The sequence below is a fragment of the Panicum virgatum genome, chromosome 7N, assembly GCF_016808335.1.
Source record: "Panicum virgatum strain AP13 chromosome 7N, P.virgatum_v5, whole genome shotgun sequence".
NCBI lineage: Eukaryota > Viridiplantae > Streptophyta > Magnoliopsida > Poales > Poaceae > Panicum > Panicum virgatum.
The window spans coordinates 26633414-26659409 of record NC_053151.1 but is presented as its reverse complement, the minus strand read 5'-3'; the positions used below and the strand labels follow the sequence as shown (position 1 = coordinate 26659409).

Sequence of the window (25996 nt, the reverse complement as noted above, 5' to 3'; positions counted from 1 at the left end):
ATCTTGTTGCTCTCCGTGCCAAGCATGATGAGAACGTTGCAAACTTGGATGTTGCCAAGACTTCGCTTGCTAACGTGTCTCATGAGCTAGCTAAGGCCAAGCATGAGCTTGAACTGGCTAAGGACGCTCCCATCGTTAGTGATGTGCTTGAATGCGATGAGTGTTCCATTTTTAAATCTGATCTAGCTTCTTTGCAGTCTAAGTTTGCCACTGTTGTTTGTGAGCTAGAGGAGCTTAGATCTAGGCCTGTTCTGCTTGGTGCCTGTAAGCTTTGTCCCACGCTTAGGTCGGAGCTAGATGAGAAGAACGCCTTGATTAAGTCTTTGGGGAAGACTAAGGTCGGGGAGTCTAGCCCACCTATTGATTGTCATGTTTGCCCTGGTTTGATTTCTGATTTGGATAATCTTGCGGTAGAGAAAGCCAACTTGGAGAATGAGAATACATATCTTAGGGCGATTCTGAGTTGGGTTTCTAGCAGTGAGCCGCAGTTGGGCATAATGATCAAGCAGTTTAAGCGTGGTGATGGTTTTGGGGTCGGTTACACATACACAAAGTCAAACTTTGACAAGCTGTATGGTAAGATCGACAAGGCTGCTGGAGCTCCAAGTGCTCTAAACACTGCTAGCACGAGCACGCAGCCTTCGCTTGTTGACCCCGTGGATGATGTGCTTAAAGAACCTTCGAAAGCACCTCCACAGAAGCAGGTTTGGGTTCCAAAGCCCAATGAGCTGAGGAATCCCCTCGATACGCTCCCTGGTGCCACAGCCCAGGTTGCCCAGAAGAAGGAGGCTACTCCTCACCATCCGCAGGCGAGGCCTCCACCTCCCAAGAGAGAGGTGAGGTACCACTGTGAGTACTGTGACAGAGAGGGTCACCTGGAGGAGTTTTGCTTTAGGAGGAAGCGGGCTGTGAGGCGTGAGCAGGAGAGACGCAACCCAGATATATACTCTGCTCGGGTGCATGGTCTTCCTCGGCGTGGTGCTAGGCAAGATGCTAGGGCGCGCAGTGTAGGTGGAGGACAGGGAGACGGTGGAGGTTACCGTGCTTCAGCGGGTGGTCGCTTTGCCGGTCGTGCTCCTGGTCGACCTCAGTACGGCTATGGACCACGGGACCGAGGCTTTGGAGGAGGTTACGATGCACCACGCCTTCCTCGCAGTGGTGATCGTCAGCCTCGCGGTAGACGGGACAGGGGATACGCTTTACCTAATTTTGCTAACCCTTCTGTAGAGCAAATGGCTCGACACTGGTTTGCTCCTCACTTTGCTAACCCCCAGTGTTGAGACATTTGCTCACCCTTTGTCTCACTACTGATGTGCAGGTTGGAGGCTTGGAGAACAGGTGGATCATGGACTCTGGTTGTTCGCGCCATATGACCGGGAGTGACAAATGGTTCTCCAGCCTCACCCTAACACGCCACAAAGAATACATCATATTTGGGGATAATGGTAAGGGCAAGGTACGTGGTGTTGGCGCTGTTAGAGTTTCTGATCGCTTCACCCTGAGAGAGGTTGCTTTGGTTTTGAATCTTGGCTTTAATTTACTCTCTGTTTTGCAACTTCTTGATGAGGGGTTTGAAGTTCGCTTCAAGGAGGGTTGTTCTCGTGTTCTGGATTCCAGAGGAGATTTGATTTGCCGGATTTTACCTCACGATCGGGTTTTCTTGGTTGATTTCTCTGGAACTCCTTTTGGCCCATCTTGTTGCTTGTTGGCTGGTCCTTCTTCTAATCCGTGGAAGTGGCATAGGAGACTTGGACATTTGAGTTTTGACTTGTTGTCGAGACTTAGCTCACTTGGCCTAATCCGAGGATTGCCGAAATTGAAGTTTGAAAAGGACCTTGTTTGCCATCCCTGTCGCCACGGGAAGATGATTGCTACTTCTTATCCGCCTGTTAATCAGGTGATGACCACTCACCCTGGAGAGTTGCTACACTTGGACACAGTTGGTCCTTCTAGGGTGATGTCAGTTGATGGGAAGTGGTACGTTGTTGTGATCGTGGATGATATTTCTCGCTATTCTTGGGTCTTTTTCATGAGAACCAAGGATGAGGCTTTCAAGTTTGTTCGAGACTTGATCTTGAGGTTGAAAAACGAGCTACCCCAGGCCATGCGGGAGATTCGCAGTGATAATGGCACAGAATTCAAAAACGCTCATTTTGACACCTTTTGCAGTGATCAAGGGCTTGAACACCAGTATTCTTCTCCCTACACTCCACAGCAGAATGGAGTTGTAGAACGGAAGAATCGGATGCTGGTTGAGATGGCGAGGACGATGCTCGACGAGCATAGGACTCCTCGAAAGTACTGGGCTGAGGCGGTCAATACCGCTTGTTATGTGTCCAATCGTATTTTCTTGCGTGCTTTCATGCATAAGACTTCTTATGAGTTGCGATTCGGATGCTAGCCCCGTGTTGACCATCTCAGAGTTTTCGGTTGCATGTGTTTTGTGCTGAAAGAAGGAAATCTTGATAAGTTTGAGTCTCGCTCGTCTAACGGCATTTTTCTCGGTTATGCATCTCATTCCAGAGCATACCGTGTGTTGCTTGCTGATTCTAACATCATTAGACAGACTTGTGAAGTCACTTTCGACGAGACTGCACCGTGCAATTCTTCTGTCTTTGAAGTTGCAGGAGATGAGCTCGGCACTCCCATCTTTGAAGATGAGGAGGAAGAAGCTGCGGAGGGTGATGCTGAGGCTACCACACGCGCTGTGGACCCAGTCGCCTCCGCCACAAGCTCGGACGATGATGAGTGCCCTGATCTGACTACATCCACTTCTCGGGGGGCGATCGAGCAGGTGACTCAGCCTTCCCAAGCTACACATGAGGAGACACCAGTTTTGATTGAGGAGGAGATGATTTCAACAAGGGAAGCACCGCGACACATTCAGCGTCGTCATCCACCTCAACAGATGCTAGGTGACCTCAATGAGCGAGTCACACGGTCCAAGGTAACAAGTATCGCTGGCTTTGCTCATTTAGGGTTTATTGCCTCTTTTGAGCCCAAAGATATTGGACACGCTCTTTCTGATTCTAATTGGGTCAATGCCATGCATGAGGAACTTGAAAATTTTGAAAGAAACCAAGTTTGGGTTTTAGTCGAGCCTCCACCTGCTTGTAATCCCATCGGAACGAAGTGGGTTTTCAAAAACAAGCAGGGTGAGGATGGGTTGGTTGTTCGAAACAAGGCTCATCTTGTTGCCCAGGGGTTTCGCCAAAAAGAAGGGATTGATTTTGATGAAACTTTTGCCCCTGTTGCTCGTTTGGAAGCGATTTAGATTTTTCTTGCATTTGCTGCTTCTAAGGGTTTTAAAGTTTTCCAAATGGACGTTAAATCTGCCTTCTTAAATAGTTTTATCGAAGAAGAGGTTTATGTGAAACAACCCCCTGGTTTCGAAAATCCCAAGTTTCCAAACCGTTTTTATAAACTTCAGAAAGCACTTTATGGTTTGAAACAGGCACCTAGAGCTTGGTATGATAGACTGAAAACATTTTTGCTGGCTCAGGGTTTTAAAATGGGATGTGTGGATAAAACTTTGTTCCTCATGCGGTCTGGCACTGATTTTCTATTAGTTCAGATATACGTGGATGATATTATCTTTGGTGGCTCTTCTCACGCTCTTGTCTCCAAGTTTTCTGAGCAGATGTCCAGGGAGTTTGAGATGAGTATGATGGGTGAGTTGCAGTTCTTCCTTGGGCTGCAGATCAAGCAAACTCCTCAGGGCACGTTCGTCCATCAAGCCAAGTACACCAGGGACTTGCTGCGGAAGTTCGACATGAGTGACTTGTCACCTCAGCCGACTTCGATCAGCACTTCGACGGCGCTTGATGAGGACTTGGACGGTCAGGTGGTGGACCAGAAGGAGTACAGGAGTATGATCGGCTCTCTCCTATACCTGACGGCGACGCGGCTGGACATTCAGTTCGGCGTCGGCCTCTGTGCGCGGTATCAGGCTTTGCCACGCACCTCCCACAGGCAGGTGGTGAAACGCATCTTCAGGTATCTGAAATTCACCCCTGAGTTTGGTCTCTGATACTCTACGGATTCTTCTCTGGTTCTGGTGGGCTTTTTTGATGCCGATTTCAGTGGGTGTCGGTTGGATCGCAAGTCGACATCCGGCACCTGTCAATTTCTCGGTACATCTTTGGTGTCTTGGTCCTCTCGCAAGCAGGCTAGCGTAGCGCTTTCTTCCACAGAAGCTGAGTATGTTGCCACTGCTAGCTGTTGCTCCCAGATACTTTGGATGAAACAAACCTTGTAGGATTATGGACTGAGTTTTGATAGGGTTCCCATCTTTATAGACAACATGTCCGCTATTAGCATTGCAAAGAACCCTGTCCTACACTCCAGAACCAAACACATAGATATCCGGTTCCACTTCATGCGAGACAATCATGAGAGAGGCCACATAGACTTGATCCATGTCCCTTCAAAGAGGCAAACTGCAGATATCCTCACCAAACCACTTGAGCAGGACACCTTTACTCGTTTGCGAGGGGAGCTTGGGGTTTGTTACCCCTTTTGATCGCTGACTTCTCTTTGGTTAGCTTTGTAGGGTTTATTTGTTTTTCTCTTAGTTTTCTAGGTTTGGTAGTTGCATTGTGCATATGCATTGTACATTTTTGCATTTTGCATTGCCTCACTTGCACTAGCATTCTTGTATACAGTACTATGATCTCCTAGTGCTTGCTAGTGTGAGTTTATAAACGTGATCATGAATAGCTTGCTCCACTGTGTATATGACATCATCTGAGTTAAGCTATTTTGATTTGAAAATTTGAAAACATGGTCACCCTGTCTTGGCTACTAGCATGTTAGGGTGTGTTGATATGCTTTGCTATCTCATTCATGCTAGTGTAGTCTTTCGTTCAGCATTTCATACTAGACATGATCTAAATTTGATAAAATTGCTTGAATTGTGCTTGAAATGAAATGAAAAGATCCAGGTGGGATTGCTTGTCGCACTGATCTAGCTTTCGGAACGGCTCACTTTGCACTTGTGAGAACCTGGGCAAGGCTGTGCATGACTGAAACGAGTGCCTTAAGCTTCTGATTGCCTTTGACATAGGCTTGGCCTCGTTGCTAAGTAAAGCATGACAAGCTTTCAACCCCTGGTATTAAGAATTGCTTGATATAAATTTGATCGAAAAATGAATGTTTGCAACATGCTTTTGGCTGGTTTGGCTCACCTGTATGAGTTTGATTAGCACTGCCTTCCATTCCCTACTTGTTAGTGCTAGATCTTGGGTGATGCTTTTATTTCTCCTAAACTGAACTTGCCTAGCTCTAGACTGATTTGATATACCCTGTTGAGCTAGATGCAGGTCTTGTTTATGAATGCACACGTGCTTGTGACTAGTTGTTACTCATATCGTTGTATCCCTGAATGCTTTCACTTGCACCTCCTGCATTGCATTCATCGCATAGCATATGTTCAGGGGGAGTCTCAGTTTCAGGGGGAGCTTTAGGTCTGTTTAGCCTTGATGTGTGCATGTGCCAACAAGCAGGAGAAGTTGATCGAACGAGTGGGAGTTTAATTGTTTGATTTTTGAGAGAACCAAAAATTTGTTGTGCACAGGGCTTTGAGAGTGCATGCATGTGGTGAGAGTTGCACTGGTAAGGGGGAAATGCATTTCAGTGGGAGTTTCTGCTTTGATTAGCTCCTGGTTTTTCCTCCGCTTCTGGCATGATTGTGTCGAGCCCTGCCTCTGTCTTTGAGGAGTCATGCTTGTGTTTGATCGATTGCGTTGAGCCGTTGCCCTTGTCTTACTGAATCGATCTCTGCTTGGTCGAGTGACTTGTTCTTGCTTCTTTCGAGCTTTAGTCACTTGTCCAAGTTCCTTCTTGCTTCTTTGTTCTTCTCTGTTTTTGTTTCTCTCTTGGTTCGTTTGTGGTGTGTTGACAATGCACTCATCAAGGGGGAGATTGAGGAATGTGGAGTACTCTATCCTGCTTGTGATGAGTGAATTGTCAACCGTACGGTGTGATCGTGCGCTTGGTCTTTGGTTGCAGGTACACAGGCGTCAAGTGTCGACGGAGAGCTGCCGTGGAGGTGCTGTGGCCGATGGACCGTGCGGTGGACGGCGGTGAAGGACAGCCGGGACCGGAGTTCGGGCTGGACGACAGCTGTGGCGTCCACTCCTGGATCAAGGGCGCCAGCGTCGACGGAAGGCGGGTTTCTTGGTTTGCGCCACAAAACCAAGGAGGTGGACGGCGGTTGAAGAAGCCAAGTCGTGGAGGCACGGGCGTCGGTCTCAGGATTGGCGGAGGTGACGGCGTCTAGGGCCTCGCTGCGGGCGAGGAGGTGACGGGCGTCGGCGGCGTCTAGGGCCATCAGGAGGCCGAGGCGGGAACGGCGTCCAGGGCCACGGTGTGGAGGCGGGAATCTTCCCGCGTGTGGAGTTTTGGTGGTTTTCTCAAAACCAGCCACCTACCCGGGTTTCGCGGACCTTCCAAAGCCGCGAACCGGATCTTCATCGACATGGCGGCATCGTGGAGAAGACTTCGTTTCGAAGAAAAAATCTCGGCCGTCGGATGAGATCATGTAAATATTTCCGGTTTAGCCCCTACGGGCGTTTAAGTCTCTAGTTTGAGTCTAGGGGTATTTTGGACCCCTGCGTGGGCACCTTAAATACCCCTCACCCCTCTCCTCTCTCCCGGGCGCTAGAAAAACCAGCACCACGCCACCACCTCCTCCTGGTGCCGCCCCCCTCTTCCTGTCTCTCTTTCTCTTCTCCCTCCCTCTCCTCTCTAGGGAATAGAGGTATGGATTGATGAGATTTTTGTACTGAGATTTGATGGGAAAGGAGGCCCTTTCCTCCTTGTGCCCTCCGGGGTTTTGACTTTGATTCAATTTTGTTCATCTTGTGCCTCATTTGGTTGAATTTTGATTTTTCTTTGTCAATTCTTGAGCACGAGATGATGGGCTACTTCTTGATGACTTGGTGACTCCTTGGAGCAATCTTAATCCATCTAGCCTAGTGCTACAACCCCCAGAATCACGAGTCTCCTCGAATCGAAGTTTTTGTGTTCTTGAGAAAACCCCATTCTTGCTCGAAATTTCTTCGATTCCTCCCAAACCATGGAGTGATTCATCGATTCCTTCCGTGGATGTGTTCACAAGTCCGTTGTGATCATGCCTACAAAGTTTGGCGAGGTTTGGACATGATTTGGCCTCTCGATCGTTGAGTTCGTCAAGAGTCGCGGGCTGAAAAGTTGTTTCTGGACTCGAACAGAGTTTTCTCACTACAGGAATCGCAAGGTTCACCGTCGGCCGATTTAAGACCGTCGGGGCCGACGGTAATAATTAAATTATAGGCGTCGGTGGTCCTTCCCCGACGGTTATAATTTTATAACCGTCGGTTTCTGTTAAAGGCATCGGCAGGCCAACGTTTTTAATTAAAACCGTCGGCTACGAGGGTCGGCCGACGGTAATAATTAAAACTGTCGGGTAGAGCCGACGGTTTTATCGCGGGACCCACCAGGCCGGAGTCGCTTTCCCCAATCTCTCCACACCGCGCCGAGGGTCGCTTTCATTCCAATCTTCTCCACACCGCGCCAGGCCCGCTGACCGCGCCCAGTCTTCGCCCGCGCCCGCGCCGCCGCCACCGCCGACCGCCCGCGCCCGCGCCGCCGCCTCCCCGTCCCTCTTCTCCACCGCGCGCGCGTGCCCGGCCCTCTTCTCCGCCGCCTCCATGGCCAGCGTCCGTGCTGGCCCGCGTCGCTAGGGTTGACGGCGCGCGAGGGTGAGCTTGGCGGCGGCGCGAGGCTGCTCGGCCTCGGCGAGCACGCCGTCCACCGGCATTGTTGACTCTCGGCCTCGTCCACCGCGCGCGCGCGTCCCCGGCCCTCTTCTCCGCCTCTCCCTGCCGGTCGTCGCGCCCAGAGGCAGGAGGGGCGCCGCCCATCCCCAGCTCGGCGACCGCTCCGTCCACCGCCCCCGTCGCCTCTGACCAACAGGCCCGGCCGTCGCGCCACCGCTGCCGCCTCTGCTGTTCGGGCACCGCCACCGTACCAAGGTATTTTCTTCTTCTTCTTCTCTGTATAGGTTACCTAATAATGTGAAAAGGGATTTAAACAATATGCATCACCAACACATGTTTGTTGTAGTTTTGATTTGTTGTAGTTTTGAAAATGGGTTGCTCGATTTGTTGTATATGTTCTCGATTTGTTGTAGTTTTGAAAATGGGTGACGACCGTTAATAAATTATATTAACCATATGCGAGGTTCGTTTTCCATAATGCAGCGAGAAGACGTACAAAGGACTCCTTCTCTGAAGCACGGATCAAAGCTGTGACCGTGTACTTCAAGACCAAGTTGTGGAAGCCTATGACCAACAAGCGAGCAAAGAAAATACACCTCAGTAAGGAGGAGTACTTGCAGAGCTACGTGGATTGGGTCTGTGTGGACCAGGAAGCTTGGGAATGGCTTTGCGAGTACTGGGCGTCGCAGGAGTACAAAGACATTTCGGATAGAAACCGCAGAAATCGGTTGAGCAAGCCTGGGTTGCACCGCTATGGACCAGAGGGACATGTGCGGAAGGAGCAAAGATTGGTATGAATTACTACAATCATTTTTCTATTACATCAAAAACTTGTATTACCTAAACTGTTGGATTTTGGTATTGCAGGAAGCTGAAACCGGTGTCCGTCCTACTTTTTTCGAGGTTTACCTCAAGGCGCGCAAAGGCACAGACCCAGATCGCCCGGAGCAATTGATTGACGAGGGAGCAATGGAGAAAATGGTAAGTATCTTCAGTGTTGGTTATATCTTCCATGAAGTCATATTACATCTATTCGTGACCTCAATGTATGGTAGGCAAAATATGCTGAGTATTTCAAAAGGAGCCATGGCGATGATGTGGATTTTTTAAAGGAGCCGTTGGATGTGGCTGTGGCGTACGACGCCGGCGGAGGTCTACCGCATGGGAGGTATGTAAACATATTGATGGTTTATAAGTTAATGATTATCGATTCATAACACTTGTGTTTTTTTTGTAGAATTGGGTTGGGCGATGGGTATGTGGATCGTGAGGCTTATTCTAGACGACGGAGCTCCAGTGCCAGTTCTAGTCGGTCAGTCTACTGCGGAGACAAATGAATTAAAAGAGAAATTGAGACGTACCCAAGAGCAGATGCAACAGATGCAGCAACAGATGCAGTATTTGATGATGGCACAGGTAATATCTTACGTTGTAACATGAGGCGATCATCTGTTTTCTTAAGATCTCATCAATAATTTACATATGCAGTTCTTGGCTGGGGGTAGCACCGGATCTCAGTTCGGTATGCCGCAGCAATCACAAGGTTCCGAGAGTGGCCAAGCATATATTCCACCACCTCAGGGATTCATGGCGATGTTGGGCGCATCTCGGTCTGGAGGCCAAGCTTCTACAGGTGTTCTCCCACAAATGCCGCCGTTCGGTCCGTGGTGGCAGACTCCGCCAGCACCATTTCCTCCACCAGCAGCGGTATGACAATAGCTAGCCGCTTTCTTCACTTCTGTGATTAGTACCTCAGCTCAACGTTTCGATCTTCTCATTAATTTTACCTCAACTACTAGTACTGAGCTGTGATCCAAGATATATGGTTCCGTCTCAACTAGCTCAGCAATTGTTACCCATACTAGTCACCCAGAACAGAGAAAACACTACCCTTGGAGCTTTAATTAGTGATTTACCTTGGAACTAATGCAAAGTTGCAGAGGGCCTGATAAACTAGCCCCCAACATATTTACATTACCAAGATGATTGACTCAGTAGCCACTGTTTTGCTATCGATAAATCCATTCCCGTTTTGCCTTGATAAAATCTTTGCCTGCCAAATGCAACAGGATATGTACATTTTCCTATCTACTATAGGAAATTTGCTTACCCCAAGGCTTAAACGGTTGTGTTTGCTTCTCGTAGGGTTCCCGTCAAGGAACGCCTGATGGCGACATATTTCTCAATTTGAGCGGTGGAGGTGCGAGTGGCGGAGGTGCGAGTGGCGGAGGTTCGAACCACGACATGGCGATGGATTGATCACCTTGCGGGGAAACTTGAATTTGTCACCTTAGAAGACTTTGAACATGTTTATGTGAGATATTATGCTTGTGTTTATGTGGATTTTGGACATGTATTACTGTTGAGGAGGTTATGCTTGTGTTTATTGCTGTTGACTGTATGGATCGGAGGTTATGCTTGTGTTTATTGCTGTTGATCGGAGGTTATGCTTGTGTCTATTGTTCTGTATGGATCGGATGCTGTGTCTATTGTTCTGTATGGATCGGAGGGTGTGTGTTCTGTATGGATCGGAGGCTTCCCAGCCGGGGAGGGAGAGAAAGAAAACAGGGGCGGTAAAAAAAATAATTTAAAACTGTCGGTTCACGAATATGGGGCCGACGGCTTTAAAGTCTAAAGGCGTCGGTGGTCGGCCAGGCCGACGCCTTTAAAAATTTAAAGGCGTCGGTGACTTTGGCTGGGCCGACGGGTTTAAAGGTTAAAGGCGTCGGTGGTGGGCCAGGCCGACGGTTGTAACGTGTTAAAGGCGTCGGTTGTCAGCCGACAGCTATACGGGGCGGTCCCCGCGTTAAAGGCGTCGGCTCGTGCCCCCGACGGCTTTAATTCATAAAACTGTCGGTACCGACAGCTTTACTGGGTTAAAGGCGTCGAAATAGTTCCGACGGATAAAACCGTCGGTCCACCGACGCTTTTAAGTTAAAAACGTCGGCTACTGTTCAGAACCGACGCCTTTACGGCCGACGGTGAATCCACCGTTTACTGTAGTGTCTCCTATCACCGGTTAAACCGACGCTTGTGATATGGTGCGTCGATTCACCCGGTGAGTAGGTTCTTTGTCTGTTAGGGTTTTGGGGTTTGGATCATTGCACCGGCGTATAGGTTTTGTTCAACGTCGGATCAACCGGTGTTCACTAGTCCATTTTGAGGTCTCTCTGGACAACTGCATCGGTGTTCGTTTTGGATTTTGTCGGTTTAGCCGGTGCACTATCATCGGTTGAACCGACGCTGTTTAAACCATAGCGTCAGTTTAACCGGTGAGTGCTTCTTCTCTGCTGCCGGATCTGTGACGTCGGTTGAACCGGTGGAGTACTTCTTCACACGTCGGTTTAACCGGTGTTAGTATACCATGCTGTTTTTGGTGCTTACTCTTCGCTTTTGATCCGATCTTTTCGCAGCTTGTTTCTAGAGTATTTGCTTGGTGTCTAGCTCTGCTATAGCTACACTTTGCACACTCTAGAAGTGAGGGTTTGTGTGTTCACTTGGGACTTGACCAAATCGCTTCAGGTCGTGAAATTTTTATTTGGCTCCCATTCACCCCCCCCTCTGGTCGCCCCTTTGGTCCCTCAGACCCTCACATGTCTACTTAATTGAAATCATAGCTTTAATTCAGTTATTTAATGTTTCAAGCTTGATTTATTATTTAGTATTCAATTTCTTTTTCATAAATGTTGGATGGTTTCATACATGGTTTAGTAAATAGGTTGTTAATGTCAACTGTTATTTAAAATGCTTTTCGCTTTATTCAGCCAAACTTTATCCTTATTTAAGTCTTTTATGTCATTTATTTCTCAAGATACTTGCTGAGTACGATATGTACTCAGTACGATATGTACTCACACTTGTTAAATCAACACTGATCAGAAGAGAAAGATGCTATAAAGATTTCTGAAGAAGATGTTGAGTTCTAGGCGTACGCAACTCCCGGTCGATTGCCTGTGAAGTGTGGAGCCTTCGTTTCTAGGATAAAGCTATGTACCTCTGATAGGCTTTTTAGTTGTTGTAAGTTTTTTTGTTGATATTATTGCTCATTATTTCATTAGTATGTCGCTATACGTATGGAACTTGATCCTGGCATATATATATATTTATCCATTCGGTTTTCTAAGACAAGAAGCTAGATTTATTTTAATTACAAAAAATATATGTAAAAGATAAATAATGTCACTCGGGTTTGGTCCTCACATACCGACACGGGGCATATCACTCGGATTTGGTCCTCCCAGTTGGTGCGATGGCCCATGCGGACGTGCGAACTCCGATCCTGCCGTGACATCGCACGCATGGACGTTAGCATCACGCCTGAAACCATGACCTGATGGATCATCATTTCCCAACCATCCACGGAAAATAATGTCATTTAGAGATAAGTTAACAAAAATGCAAACAAATCTCACTTATCTAGGATGCTCAACCAACCGCGAGCAAAGCTTTTAATTTATCAATTTGTATATATCTATGAAATAGACTTCATCTTTATCGTTATGACATTGTGTGCAACTTCTCTAAAGCCATAAATCGGAGCGGCCTAGAAGGCAGGGCAGGCCACGCCATGCAACTAGAAGGGTATAGTCGTACTGGGTTGGGCTTCCATCCATGAGTCCATAGGAGGAATGAAATTAACTGGGCCTATGGGACGTAATATAATGATTGTTTATTAGCAGCAACAACAATAAATGCAGGAAGCACGCGCTCGCTGATAGTACAAGTTAAGCTATGCTCGGTGTTCATTGGAAGCCTTGATTGTTGGTTTATGAAGAGCATTATAGTAGTCCCTTCGTTTTTATTTATATATCGTATTAGGTTTGTCATAAATTAAACTTAGCTAATTTTGATCGAGTCTATAGAAAAATATAGCAACACCTATACTGCCCAACATATGCACTATAGATATATATTTCATTGCGGATTCAACAAAATAAATTTGGTATTATAAATATTATTTTTTTATAAATTTGGTCAAAGTTGTTGACTTTGGACAACAATCCTAATGCGACATGTAAATAAAAATAGAGAGAGTATACTCGAATAATGGGAGCTGTCGGAGGGTTATTAGTACTTCAAACTAAAGAGTAAATTTGGACATCCGGCAGTGTTCTCTCTTTTTCTCTTTATAAAGAAACAAAATAAAGATGCAAAGAGCAAAGCAACAAAGGTTTCAAACATAAAGAGCAAAGCAACAAAGGTTTCAGACAAATCGGCAGCCTACCAGTGCTTTACTTCCACCTTGTGATTCTTCCTAAACTAATAAGTTACCCAGTGATGTCTGGAGTATCTGCTGATTGAATTGGTTGCGAAGAAGAGCCGAATTGGCTCAAGATATCCAATCGGAAACATTTCCCAGTGTCCAGACTCGAGTCTACACACCTCGAATTAGGAATTCCTACTTACATGGAAACTCGAGACACCATTTTCATTTTCAAAAAAAAAACACGACCCACAGTGTGCCGCCGCTATTTAAGCATAATTTATTACTTGATAGCTAGCAGATTATATTAGCAGCCGCGCCGATCGATGAGCCCACGAAGCAAACATCCAGTACTAGATGAAGCAACACGCAGCAAATTAAATTAAACAAACTTTATTGATTTCACACAAAGTAGACTCGTCAGTTACATACCAATTCAATCCATATGTATATAATCAAATAATAACAGCAAGTTCAACAACACGTACTGCAGCAAACGCACACAATTTAGCACGCCGAGGTGGCCATGCTGATTATGAATGAGAACGAACAAATTAAAACAGACACACCAAGTTTCACACGGGCAAGCAAATCGAAGTCACTGCACGAGCTGATCAAAGCAAGCACACAACACTAGAAAACACACGTTGAAGCATCAAACACTGCAATCTGGTTGAGCTGCTGTCACACTGCTTGGATGCGCCGGCCGGACGATGAAGCAGCCAGCAGACAAACCAAACCTCTTATTTGGAATAAATGGAGATCGACGCCGGCGGGCGGGCATGGTGAAACTCTGGACGGGCGCATGAGATTGGAGGCGGAGGTTGCTGTGGAATCGACAAATCTAATCATCAATAATGTTGGGAGGTGATTGGGTGGATCAAGCTAGTATATGAAATGGCAAGCTAACCTGAGGATGAGCTTGCGGCTTGGGCATGGCTCAGTTCCTTCACCTGAGGTAGCTCTTGATGATGACGCGCTCGCGGATGGAGGCGGATGCCGGGGGAAGCCTGGGCTCATAGCTCTTGCGGTGCGAGTCGTCCCAGCGGAGCTTGGTCCACCAGGCCCGCTCCCCGCTCACCGTCACGACCTTCTTACCTGGACGTGGAGCTCCTCCCACGCGGGCGCGGCCAGGACGGCGTCGGTTGATGAGGCGCGGGAGGCGGCGCAAGCTCCAGCACCCGCGGACGTGGAGCTCCTCCCACGCGGGCGCGGCCAGGACGGCGTCGTCGTCGCGAAGATGCTCCAGCAGGGGCAGCTCCTGGAGGTGTATCCTCCGAAGACATGGGAGCTCGAAACTAGAAGACCAGTCTCTATTGTAGTAGAAAATTGCCTTGAGATTGTAGCAGAAGAGGATGTCGAGCGTCACGAGACTTGGCAGCGCAGATCCACGTGGCATGACGCATTCCAACCTCGGGCAATGCTCCAGCCGGAGGTGCTTCAGTGCATGGAAATGATAATCAAAATCCGAATCTTTGTAGAAATGTGTCAGACTTTTTAGATGAGAGACAAGTGCATTCTCCAGACTCCACCCTAGCCACAGATCATAAAAGACATGCACCACCCGATGACATCGCTGGAGCTTGCATTCCTCCAGCATATTCAAACGACTCAGATCATTGAGGCGGGAGACGTGAGTATCGTCTGACATGCTAATTGATTTAGTGACTTCTAGAAGATACTTCAGACCATGGGGATACCGCTCCACTGCTGAGATCTCCACGTGACGCTCACTCTCCCGAAAGGGAGGCACGTCATCCATTGACACCATCAAGACTCCATCTGTCAGATAGCGACGGTTTACATTAGCATAGGCTGCCAATGACGCATGAAGCTTGTTGGTTTTCACCATGCCCTCTTCATCCTGTATGATGTAATTTGAACATGGAAAGATTTCAAAATTCTTCCATCCCTTACTAAATCCTTGGTGGCATCATTGAAGCTATAAAACAATCTGGAATCACTTATGCACACCTGAGCAACTTGTGGAGTACTGCAATCATGATTAACAGCTCCATCTGATGAGCATTGATCCAAGCAAAACACATCTGGGAATCTATGCAGCTTATGCCAAGGGAATCGTCTCAGGGAAGGAACGCCCCCTGAGAAGCAATCGCCTAAGCTGGGGCAGATTAGGGATGTTGTCTGGTAGCTCCTTGATAGCCGTAGCAGATAGATCGAGCTCCTCCAAAGCATCAACTTCCTTATTGTCCACGGATTCTAGCTTACTACATCCGTGCAATGACAATCGCTTTATATGTGGTGTACCAACCAGTGAGAATGAATGAAGACTAGATAATGCAAGAGCCGAGGGTGGCAGCTCCTCAAGGTTGGAGCATTTCACAAGCAGAAGCTCTTTTAGGGTAGGAATGCTATGGAAGAAGTCGCACTGGAATGTGCTTATATTTGAATAGGAGAGATCGAGGTAGAGCAAGTTGAGCTTTTTGTTGCTGTTCTTTTCACAGAGAGCAATTTCAGTATCTGAGGTTATAACAGCCCCTAAGGGAAAGCAATTGGAGTTTCCGGAGACAGCAGATTGAAGGAGGAAGTGACTCTATTGGAGTGTAGGAAATATCAAGAACACGCAGATAAGGGAGCTTGGCCAAGAAATGATCAGATTCAAGCTTCATGAACAACCTCGACTGTTGCGCGCAATGCCTTATAATAAGTGTGGTCGGGCCGCTGGACCCCTGGCTCAACCAATCTCTGCTTACATGCCATCCTTGGTCGCCCACATGTGAGATCCATTGCATGTGCTCCAACTGAGAGTGATTTCCCTCACAGAGTTCATCGGATGCGAGGGGCTCTACAACAAGGCTATGATATGCTAGGAAGTGTGCAGCAGATATTGTGGCTTCATCATCTTTCGTTGCAGGAGAAAAAGGCAGCTGCAGCAACGAATACTCCCGAAAAGCCTCGAGGATGACATTTCCAAGTTGATATATATCATCACCATAGTACTGACAGTGGTAGCCGTCAGTGTCCTCCCCCATTTTTTCTTGGACACTTGGCTTCATGACAGGAAGGATGCCTTGAGCAGCCCACTGGCGGATCAACACATCTGAGCTAACATCAGCCTGGGCATCACACATTGGCGGGTCAACATTGGAACTGCAGGGAATAAGCAGCAGCATGGTGGCGTAGTGAAAGCACTGGACTGCCACATGATGCCAATACTTCTCCTCTCCATGGCCAACCGCAACAGAGATGTACTTGGCCGCTTGTTTCAGAGAATGCAGTGTGAGAATCAATATATTATCCCCAGAAAAGGATTTGATGACGCGAGGCTCATCTGGCTTGTTGCTCTTGTCATAGACATCTTGGGAGGTGGTGGATACGATCCAGAAAGAATCTTTCCACCTAGGGGCAGGAAGCCATAAGCCCTCTGTCGTACCATAAATATTGATGGGCTTTATTGGCCTGTCAAGATTCTGAATCACCAGCAGGTACTTCTTGGTCCGTATAGATTTTGCATTATTTGAAGAGCTATGGAATAGTTTAGCTCAAAGGGTGAGACACTGTCATCCTGCTTCTTCTCCATGTCGTAGGTATAGTAGCGCAGCTCAGCGTCTACCATGTCGTATTTATGTTCGAGTAGCCCGAGCTGCTCAGCCACTTTGATATGCAGCATGTCATTAATGTCGAACCGATTTCCCAGCACTGCTGCTGCCTGCTTCATGTCCACCTCTATTCCATGGTCCCAGGGACCATATTTCCTGATACTTACATCCCGAGCGATGCTCGATATAGCTCGAGTACCGGTCAAGTTTTTCTTCCAAGTTATGATATACAGGGTTGTTGAGATATCCATTCAGCCTGGCCGCACAAATAAAAAGGGGTTCGTTAAATGCTTCATCAAACAACTTGCACTCAAGGTTTAGCAGTTAGTTAATCGTCTTCTCTTTTGTGCTCTTTTCTTTTATTTTCATTCTCACGTTGAGTCCTAGAGTTCATTTCTTATCAATTAGAAGGAAGTTTTTGTACTTACGATGTTTGACACACTTTCTGATGACAGTAAAGATGCATTAAGGTAAATGCCGATACTATTACATCCATATTCATGGACAAATAAAATCAATTTGTTATGCATTTTTTATCAACAAATGTATTTCATAATGGCAACAATAAAGAATTTGGGAGTGAAAATGTTAGCATTAACACTGGGCATGGGAAAGAGAAGGATTTTTTTAAAAAAATGGATTCCAGGTACAGGCTAATCTAAACTACATATGAAAATATGAGTTTATTTCAAACATTTCAAGTACTGTTTGTGTACGTGATGATTTGGTGGTCTCTTTACCAGGACGATACAACCGAAATTTTCTTTTTTCAAGTTGGCTGTCACACGTATATCAAATGCAGCACCCACCCCTAAAAAAAATCGTATCCACGGGTGCAATCCCAACTCATCCTAACATGACGAAGGCATTGCATGTTCGTAACTTCAGACTCTCGCTTGTCTAGATACTGCCGCTGCTATACGTAGAGGAAATATATAGACTACTCATGGGCCTCGATTGTCATGTTGCCGCTGTCGCTGCCAGGCTTTGACGACCTCCGGGATGAACAAAGGAAAGCACCGTGCAGAAGTCCGGGCTTTGCCCGGCTTCCGTTCCCATCTACGCCTATCTTACAGCTGGTTTCCTGTCCAAGGCAGAACCAACGTGAATTTTTTTCCGTTTTGGAGTCCAGGCAGCTACGCTGCATAGGGCCTGTTTGGTTGGAGGCTTGGCAAAGCTGCCTGGGCCAGGCATTGCTCCTAGGCGTTTGATTTTGATCGCCTGGGGCTGAGATCTGCCCAGGCAGCGAGCTGCCTACCAGGACTCGATCCAAACAAGCCTACGTGCCTCGCCTCCGAAGCAGAGTCAGAGGAAAATAAGGCCTGTATTCGGAATCCAAGTCAAAGTCGAGAGGAGGCATGTCTTCATTGCTTAGAAAAGAAAAAAGTTCAATTTTTTACCATCCAACTATCGCCCAAGTTTGATTTTGGCCATGCAACTCCAAAATCGGGTATCCTTGACCATCGAACTATCAAAACCATTGATATTTGACCATTCGGCTATTTTGAAAGGTGGTTTTGCTGACGCGGGTGACACATGGCAGTGGGGCCCATATGTCAGCCCATTTTCCTCTCTTCTCTCTCATCTCTTTGTTTCTTGTCTCCCTCCTCTCTCTCCGACGAGCAGGGGCTTGGAGTAGGGGTGGAGCAGCCGCCACGTCCATGGCCGACTCCCTCCCTCCTCGGCCTCCTCCGTGTCGCCTCCCTCCCCTCCTTGTTCCTGCGCAGGCCGGTCGATTCGAGCTCACAGCCGGCGGCAGAGGAGCGAGCCGGATCCCGACGGTCGGTACATCATCAGTCGAGCTGCGTGGACCAAGCGGTGAGCTGGTCGAGGAGCAGGGGCGCCCTGCGGCGGTGGAACACCAGGGGTTGCCGGTGCGGGCGCGGGGGCAGCGGCAGTTGCGACCGGCGCGGGGCAGCAAGGGACCCCAGCTTGGCCCGCCGGCGGGGAAGACATTCCGCGCCGCCGCGTGCACGAGCGCATGCCCCGCCGCTGCTGCCGCGCGTAATGGCGGACGGTCCGCTCCCAATAGCGGGCCGTTCGTAGGTCAAGAAGTTCGGACGTCCGAACTTCTTGACCTGCGGACGGTCCGCTCGCCGTGGCGCCTCACAGACGCGTCGACATGGGGGCGATGCTCGAGGCGCCAGCGCTGTCTGATACCATCGCCGCTCGTGGCATCCTCCACTGCCGCCGCTTGGATCTGCACCGCCGCGCCCCCGGATTTGCCCGCGGGCTGCCGCCTGGATTCGGCTCGCCGCGCCGCCGGGAGTCTGCGCGCCGGGAGCCACGGCCAAGGTCCGCTGAGGAGGGCATGGGGAGTGGGCCACCACCGGGGAGGAGCCGGGCTCCGCCCGCCGTGACGCGCCGCCGCGAGCCACGGCCGAGCTGCGGCCGAGCCCCGACCTGCTCTATTCTCTCGGGCGAGCAGATGAAAACAGAGAAGAAACAGAGAGATGAGGGAGAAGATAGGAAAATGGGCTAATATGTAGGCCCCACTGCCACGTGTCATCCACGTCAGCGAAATCACCTTTCAAACATAGCCGAATGGTCAAATATGAACAGTTTTGATAGTTCGATGGTCTAGGATACCCGGTTTTGGAGTTGCATGACCAAAATCAAACTCGGGCAATAGTTGGACGACCAAAAATTGACTTTTTGCTTTAGAAAAAGGAGGCAGCAACCTGGAATAGCAGCGCACAGTTAAGATGGAGCAGAGCATCAGGCATCAGGTTCCTCCCCATGCATGTGCATCTCAAAATTCAATTTGAATCAAACTCACTCCATGCACACGCAAGGCTAGCAGCTTCGCGGAAACACTCGGCGATCCGCCGGCGACTACTTCGGCTTCGCAAGGATGCTGGGCGACTGACTTGTAGGACCTGCTAAAAGACCCATGACCCGACTAACTGATGCGTCGGGCCCACTATATGGGTGGACCCAGTTTGCCTGTTGACTACATTGACAAGTAGGACCCACCTGTTAGTTTGATCGTTGACCAACCCTTGACTGTTGACATAGTCAACGTGGGCGCCACATTTGCCTGACAATCCGGTCCCACCTAACTCGTGGGGGTCCACATGCTGAGATGTGGATCCTAGCTGACCCAATTGATCCCATTGACTAGTCAACTCTGACCATTGACTTGGTCAACAATGACATCAGCAAGACCACTAATGACATCTTCAGCCATACGTGGACCAATCCAGAACTGACACGTGGCCCCTAACCTGCTGAGAAGTCTTCCTATGTTCCTAATTTGTTGTTATTTGGATCTTATTTGCTTCTTTATTTGGAGTTGATTTGCTAGTAGAATATCGTTATTTGTTTGCATCCGTATATTAGGATACGTGGAAGACTCGAATGACTTCGTCAACCTTGACTTAGAAGCAGAAGATGAAGAAAAGGACCTTGCTCTAGATTTGTGCCCATCCTAAATTTGAATACCTATTATCCATTGCAAATCTAGTATGCTAGAGATTTATTTATTCGCTTGGATGATCATGATAACCCTGCATAGCCTTACTTGTACTCCTTTACCTTGTACATCATATTCCGCTTTATATACCTGAAATGCTATACTTTGCTTGCATGTGTATATGTGGGATGGATGGAGAGGATTCTTGGCGTGTGTTGGAGATACTTTCCGAGGAGTTGGTGATTAGGGCTTTTAGTGGGGGTGAGCATAATTTAACCCAATCCTCAGATTGGAGTGCTTGGAGTGTGTATTTTGGGCACACTTTACAGAGTACTTGTCATGGGTACATTTGGTGGTTTACTTGGTTAAGGAGTTGGTGGCAATACCTGTAATGGGTGCAGTTGCGGACCACTGTGGTGGATACGCTTTTGGGACGATGACGCTCGCTTCGACAAGTAAGGACCGAGCCAGTAGGATCTGGTGACGGAATTATGTTAAACGTTATGCGGGTGGGTTGGCCTGAGGCTAGCAAATGCGGTATTAAGCCTATAGGAGGATAGAGTATCAGTGTAGGGGAAGAAGTTGCTGACCTCATGTTCCTCGAGACGCAGGACCTTGCGGGGTCCAGGTGGGGAGGCTTCATAGTCTCGGGTCGACCTCTTGCGGGAGGATGTGCTCAAGATTAGGGAAAGTAGGATGGTGCCGTAACTAGTGTCTTCTACTGGTGGGGTGTCGTTCAGGCGGTCGACGGACTATCTGTCTTCGCCTCGTCCAGGTGTACAAGCTCTGCAGACTTAAAACTATACGTATAGCCGCGTCCTCGGTCATGGACATCTCTTGAACCTGCTTCACTGACTAGGTCATGGACATCTCTTGAACCTGCTTCGTTGACTAGATTAGTGTTACTTGATTTCTACCTCACTCTAGTGGTTACTTCCTGTCTTCGGACGGCTGAGGTGTGAGGGAAGGGAGCTCTCACATCGACCTGGGTTGGTTTGGAAGGTGTGTGCTGACCGAGAACCTAGAATGCCGTGACGGCCCGTGTCTTGGAGATGTGGATGATGGAACTACTTTGCTACTTGCTGCTGCTGCATAGGAAAACTCTAAGCCATTCCTTGTCACTTTTGTACACTAGTATAGTCCACTTTAAAAATTGCGCATTGCGGATGGTGATGTGGTCCTATCCCGTTCCTTGGGGGTAGATCATTAGTTGCAGGTCCGAACTTGAAGCTCGAGACCGATCATGAAGATGCTACGTCAGAAGGATTACATTGCTTCGCTCAAGGTTGCCTATGGTGAAGACCGGAGATGAAGATTTGACGCCCTAGCTACCACTTCGCAAGATTTCTACTTGTTGTTTAGCCCAAGGGGCTTGTACCATATCGTGTTCCAAGTTGTTTTGGATGTAAATATTAAATATTATTCTCTGTTATCGTTGTATGGAAATGATACTATGCTGAAATAAGTTCTGTAGGTGATAGCTATTGATTTTTTTCTTTCTTTTCACGAGATTCAAGTATTTTATTTGGACTCCTCGTGTCCCAAACTATTTCCAGGATTTTTCATGGAACTTTTCTAGATTTGTTTTAAGCCCAAAAATATATTCTAAGTTATTAAAATCCTCTCTTTTCTTCCCGGACTAGATTCAACTTGTTTTGTTCCCGTCCAGTTCCCCATTCTTTAATCTTGCTCTCCGATCAAATTTTGCTTAATCCATCTTTTTCTCTTGTGTACATGCTATCAAACGGCCCGTTCACCATCCGCTAGCTCAATTCTTCTATTGGCCTCACCGTCGCGAACTTCGCAGACTCATACTGCTACTTCCCTCGACCTAGCACGACACCGGCCTAGCTTCTCCCTCTCATTCTTTTCTTCCGCACTTATAATAATTAAAATAAATCTAGTTTATAGTCTTCTATTCGGTTATAACATAAATATTCCGATAGTTGTATCTTTTCAACTGTAGTGCCGTTTTCAGTGTTTTTCACGCTCTTGTGATTGTAGCTTTAAGCCATATCCTTTAGTGCATTCTTGTAATGCTTTTCTTTTGTTTTGATGCACTATTCTTAGTTGTGCTTTGTTTTGTTTGTTTCTTGTATGTTTGTGCCCGATGCTTGTCGCGAGTAGAAGAAGCCCAGTTCGAGAGATGTGAAGATTAAGAGCTTCAAGAGTAAGTGTTGAAGACTCTGAGCAGCTATTATTTGGAATAAATGCAAGTATATTCCTTAATCATATATCTGTCCCAATAACTTTTATTTATTATATGCTTGCATGCATTAATTTAATGGGTCTCTATTATCCTTATTGTTCATTCTTGTCCTTGAATAGCCGGGTTACTTTTATAAAATCTTTTGGGTAGCTTGCATAGTTGCTTAACAATGGTTATGGGTAGTTTATGAAAACAATACTTGAGACATGATTTTATATCTTTTGGAACAATGTGATGAATCGGTGAAATTAATTAAAATCAACCATGGAGCGACTATTCGGGAAAACAGCGCAACCACAAGGGCTATATGGCTCTGGTCTTTTGACTGATTAATTAGGTTTCTCTAACTTGTTAGTAGCTTACTGAAACGCGCAAGAGATGGAACTAGGTTCAAGAGGGGTACTCGGCCTGCCAAAAGGGTTTGGTACGCCTACAGGGTACGCTCGCTTTGGGGGAGGGTGCACTCGCCTAGCGGCTAAAATCTCAGCGGGCTACTACTGGTTAGGGAGTCTTTGTCAAGGTCTCGTAGTGTACCTATGTAGTCATATCTAAGAAAGTGTGGTGAGTGTGCCTGATCAACACCGCGTGATGGGTAACATGGCTTGTGGTGAAGGTGTACAACCTCTACAGAGTGAAAACTGATATATCAGCCGGGCTCACGGTAAAGAGCGGCTCGGACCCTCACATGTCTACTTAATTGAAATCATAGCTTTAATTCAGTTATTTAATGTTTCAAGCTTGATTTATTATTTAGTATTCAATTTCTTTTTCATAAATGTGGGATGGTTTCATACATGGTTTAGTAAATAGGCTGTTAATGTCAACTGTTATTTCAAATGCTTATCGCTTTATTCAGCCAATCTTTATCCTTGTTTAAGTCTTTTATGTCATTTATTTCTCAATATACTTGCTGAGTACGATATGTACTCACACTTGTTAAATCAACACTGATCAGAAGAGAAAGATGCTATGAAGATTTCTGAAGAAGATGTTGAGTTCTAGGCGTACGCAACTCCCGGTCGATTGCCTGTGAAGTGTGGGGCCTTCATTTCCAGGATAAAGCTATGTATCTCTGATAGGCTTTCTTGTTGTAAGTTTTTTTTCCTTGATATTATTGCTCATTATTTCATTAGGATGTCACTATATGTATGTATATGTATGGAACTTGATCCTGCCATATATATATAGTTATCCATTCGGTTTTCTATCACAAGAAGCTAGATTTATTTTAATTACAAAAAATATATGTAAATGATAAATAATGTCACTCGGGTTTGGTCCTCACATACCGACACGGGGCATATCACTCGGATTTGGTCCTCCCAGTTGGTGCGATGGCCCATGCGCACGTGCGAACTCCGATCCTGCCGTGACATCGCACGCATGGACGTTAGCGTCACGCCTGAAACCATGACCTGATGGATCATCATTTCCCAACCATCCACGGAAAATAATGTCATTTAGAGATAAGTTAATAAAAATGCAAACAAATCTCACTTATCCAGGATGCTCAACCAACCGCGAGCAAAGCTTTTAATTTATCAATTTATATATATCTATGAAATGGACTTCATCTTTATCGTTATGACATTGTGTGCAACTTCTCTAAAGCCATAAATCGGAGCGGCCTAGAAGGCACGGCAGGCCGACGCCATGCAACTAGAAGGGTATAGTCGTACTGGGTTGGGCCTCCATCCATGAGTCCACAGGAGGAATGAAATTAACTGGGCCTATGGGACATAATATAATGATTGTTTATTAGCAGCAACAACAATAAATGCAGGAAGCACGCGCTCGCTGATAGTACAAGTTAAGCTATGCTCGGTGTTCATTGGAAGCCTTGATTGTTGGTTTATGAAGAGCATTATAGTAGTCCCTTCGTTTTTATTTACATATCGTATTAGGTTTGTCATAAGTTAAACTTAGTTAATTTTGATCGAGTCTATAGAAAAATATAGCAACACCTATACTGCCCAACGTATGCACTATAGATATATGTTTCATTGCGGATTCAACAAAATAAATTTGGTATTATAAATATTATTTTTTTATAAATTTGGTCAAAGTTGTTGACTTAGGACAACAATCCTAATGCGACATGTAAATAAAAATAGAGAGAGTATACTCGAATAATGGGAGCTGTCGGAGGGTTATTAGTACTTCAAACTAAAGAGTAAATTTGGACATCCGGCAGTGTTCTCTCTTTTTCTCTTTATAAAGAAACAAAAATAAAGATGCAAAGAGCAAAGCAACAAAGGTTTCAAACGTAAAGAGCAAAGCAACAAAGGTTTCAGACAAATCTGCAGCCTACTGGTGCTTTACTTCCACCTTGTGATTCTTCCTAAACTAATAAGTTACCCAGTGACGTCTGGAGTATCTGCTGATTGAAACTCGAGACAACATTTTCATTTTCAAAAAAAAAAAACTCGATCCACGGTGTGCCGCCGCTATTTAAGCATAATTTATTACTTGATAGCTAGCAGATTATATTAGCAGCCGCGCCGATGAGCCTACGAAGCAAACATCCAGTACTAGATCAAGCAACACGCAGTAAATTAATTAAATTAAACAAACTTTATTGATTTCACACAAAGTAGACTCGTCAGTTACATACCAATTCAATCCATATGTATATAATCAAATAATAACAGCAAGTTCAACAACACGTACTGCAGCAAACGCACACAAGTAGTAATATAATTTAGCACGCCGAGGTGGCCTTGCTGATTATGAATGGGAACGAACAAACTAAAACAGACACTAAATTTTCACACCGGCAAACAAGCAAATCAAAGTCACTGCACGAACTGATCAAAGAAAACACACGTTGAAGCATCAAACACTGCAATCTGGTTGAGCTGCTGTCACACTCTTTGGTATTTTCGGTCACCCTGCTGGATGCGCCGGCCGGACGATGAAGCAGCCAGCAGACAAACCAAACCTCTTATTTGGAAACTGGAGATCGACGCGGACGGGCGAGCATGGTGGTGAAACTCTGGACGGGCGCATGAAATTGGTGGCGGCGTGGGTGAGTGGGCGACGGAGGATGCTGTGGTCTGTGGAATCGACAAATCTAATCAATAACTTTGGAAGCTGATTTGGTGGATAATGCTAGTACATGATACGGCAAGCAAATGCTGACTGAAAATCACATCGCGTACCTTGTGTAACTGGGTGAGCTTGCGGCTTGGGCATGGCTCAGTTCCTTCACCTGAGGTAGGTCTTGATGATGACGCGCTCGCGGATGGAGGCGGATGCCGGGGGAAGCCTGGGCTCGTAGCTGCCGCGGTGCGAGTCATCCCGGTCGTCCCAGCGGAGCTTGGTCCACCAGGCCCGCTCCCCGCTCACCGTCACGGCCTTCTTGCCTGGTCGCCGGTCGAGGCGCAGGAGGCGGCGCAAGCTCCAGCACCCGCGGACATGGAGCTCCTCCCACGCAGGCGCGGCCAGGATGTCGTCGTCGTCGTCGCGAAGATGCTCCAGCAGGGGCAGCTCCTGGAGGTGTATCCTCCGAAGACATGGGAGCTCGAAACTAAAAGACGACTTTGAGATTGTAGTAGAAAATTGCCTTGAGATTGTAGCAGAAGAGGATGTCGAGCGTCACGAGACTTGGCAGCGCAGATCCACGTGGCATGACGCCTTCCAGGCAATGCTCCAGCCGGAGGTGCTTCAGTCAATGGAAATGATAATCTTGGATATAAACTGTTTCTTTGGAGAAATGCGTCAGATTTTTGAGATGAGAGACATGTGCATTTTTCAAACTCGGCCCCAGGTAATCTGAATGCACACCTGAGCAACTTGTGGATGAGGGACCGAAGCCGGCGACCAGAGGGGGGGTGAATGGGAGCCGAT

General features: G+C 47.1%; 2 protein-coding genes and 1 long non-coding RNA gene across 3 annotated transcripts; 1 reads left to right on the top strand and 2 right to left on the bottom strand.

Moving 5' to 3' along the window:
- The first annotated feature begins 9114 nt into the window (after window positions 1-9114).
- LOC120683356 (peflin-like) lies at window positions 9115-10217 on the top strand. Its single transcript, XM_039965433.1, has 3 exons — window positions 9115-9176; window positions 9249-9467; window positions 9906-10217. The coding sequence occupies exons 1-3, from the start codon at window positions 9132-9134 to the stop codon at window positions 10017-10019; spliced, it is 378 nt and encodes a 125-aa protein (XP_039821367.1). The 5' UTR covers window positions 9115-9131; the 3' UTR covers window positions 10020-10217.
- A 3170-nt stretch (window positions 10218-13387) lies between these two features.
- LOC120683351 lies at window positions 13388-14827 on the bottom strand. Its single transcript, XM_039965429.1, has 2 exons — window positions 13874-14827; window positions 13388-13790 (listed from the first exon to the last, which is right to left on the bottom strand). Exon 1 carries the CDS (start codon window positions 14813-14815, stop codon window positions 13913-13915), a length of 903 nt encoding a protein of 300 aa, XP_039821363.1. The 5' UTR covers window positions 14816-14827; the 3' UTR covers window positions 13388-13790; window positions 13874-13912.
- Window positions 14828-24702: 9875 nt separating this feature from the next.
- Window positions 24703-25783, bottom strand: LOC120683360. The gene is made up of 2 exons (XR_005678781.1): window positions 25309-25783; window positions 24703-25203 (listed from the first exon to the last, which is right to left on the bottom strand). It is a non-coding gene; the product is annotated as an uncharacterized LOC120683360 (long non-coding RNA).
- Between the last annotated feature and the right edge of the window lie 213 nt (window positions 25784-25996).

What these genes read in the sequence shown, in the direction of transcription:
- LOC120683356 (XM_039965433.1), top strand. Translation starts at nt 9,132, where the DNA reads ATGCAACAGATGCAGCAACAGATGCAGTATTTGATGATGGCACAG. An exon ending in AGTATTTGATGATGGCACAG is followed by an intron (nt 9,177 to 9,248) that starts GTAATATCTTAC and finishes TTACATATGCAG; the next exon opens with TTCTTGGCTGGGGGTAGCAC. An exon ending in CATTTCCTCCACCAGCAGCG is followed by an intron (nt 9,468 to 9,905) that starts GTATGACAATAG and finishes TGCTTCTCGTAG; the next exon opens with GGTTCCCGTCAAGGAACGCC.
- LOC120683351 (XM_039965429.1), bottom strand. Translation starts at nt 14,815, where the DNA reads ATGGTGAAAACCAACAAGCTTCATGCGTCATTGGCAGCCTATGCTAAT.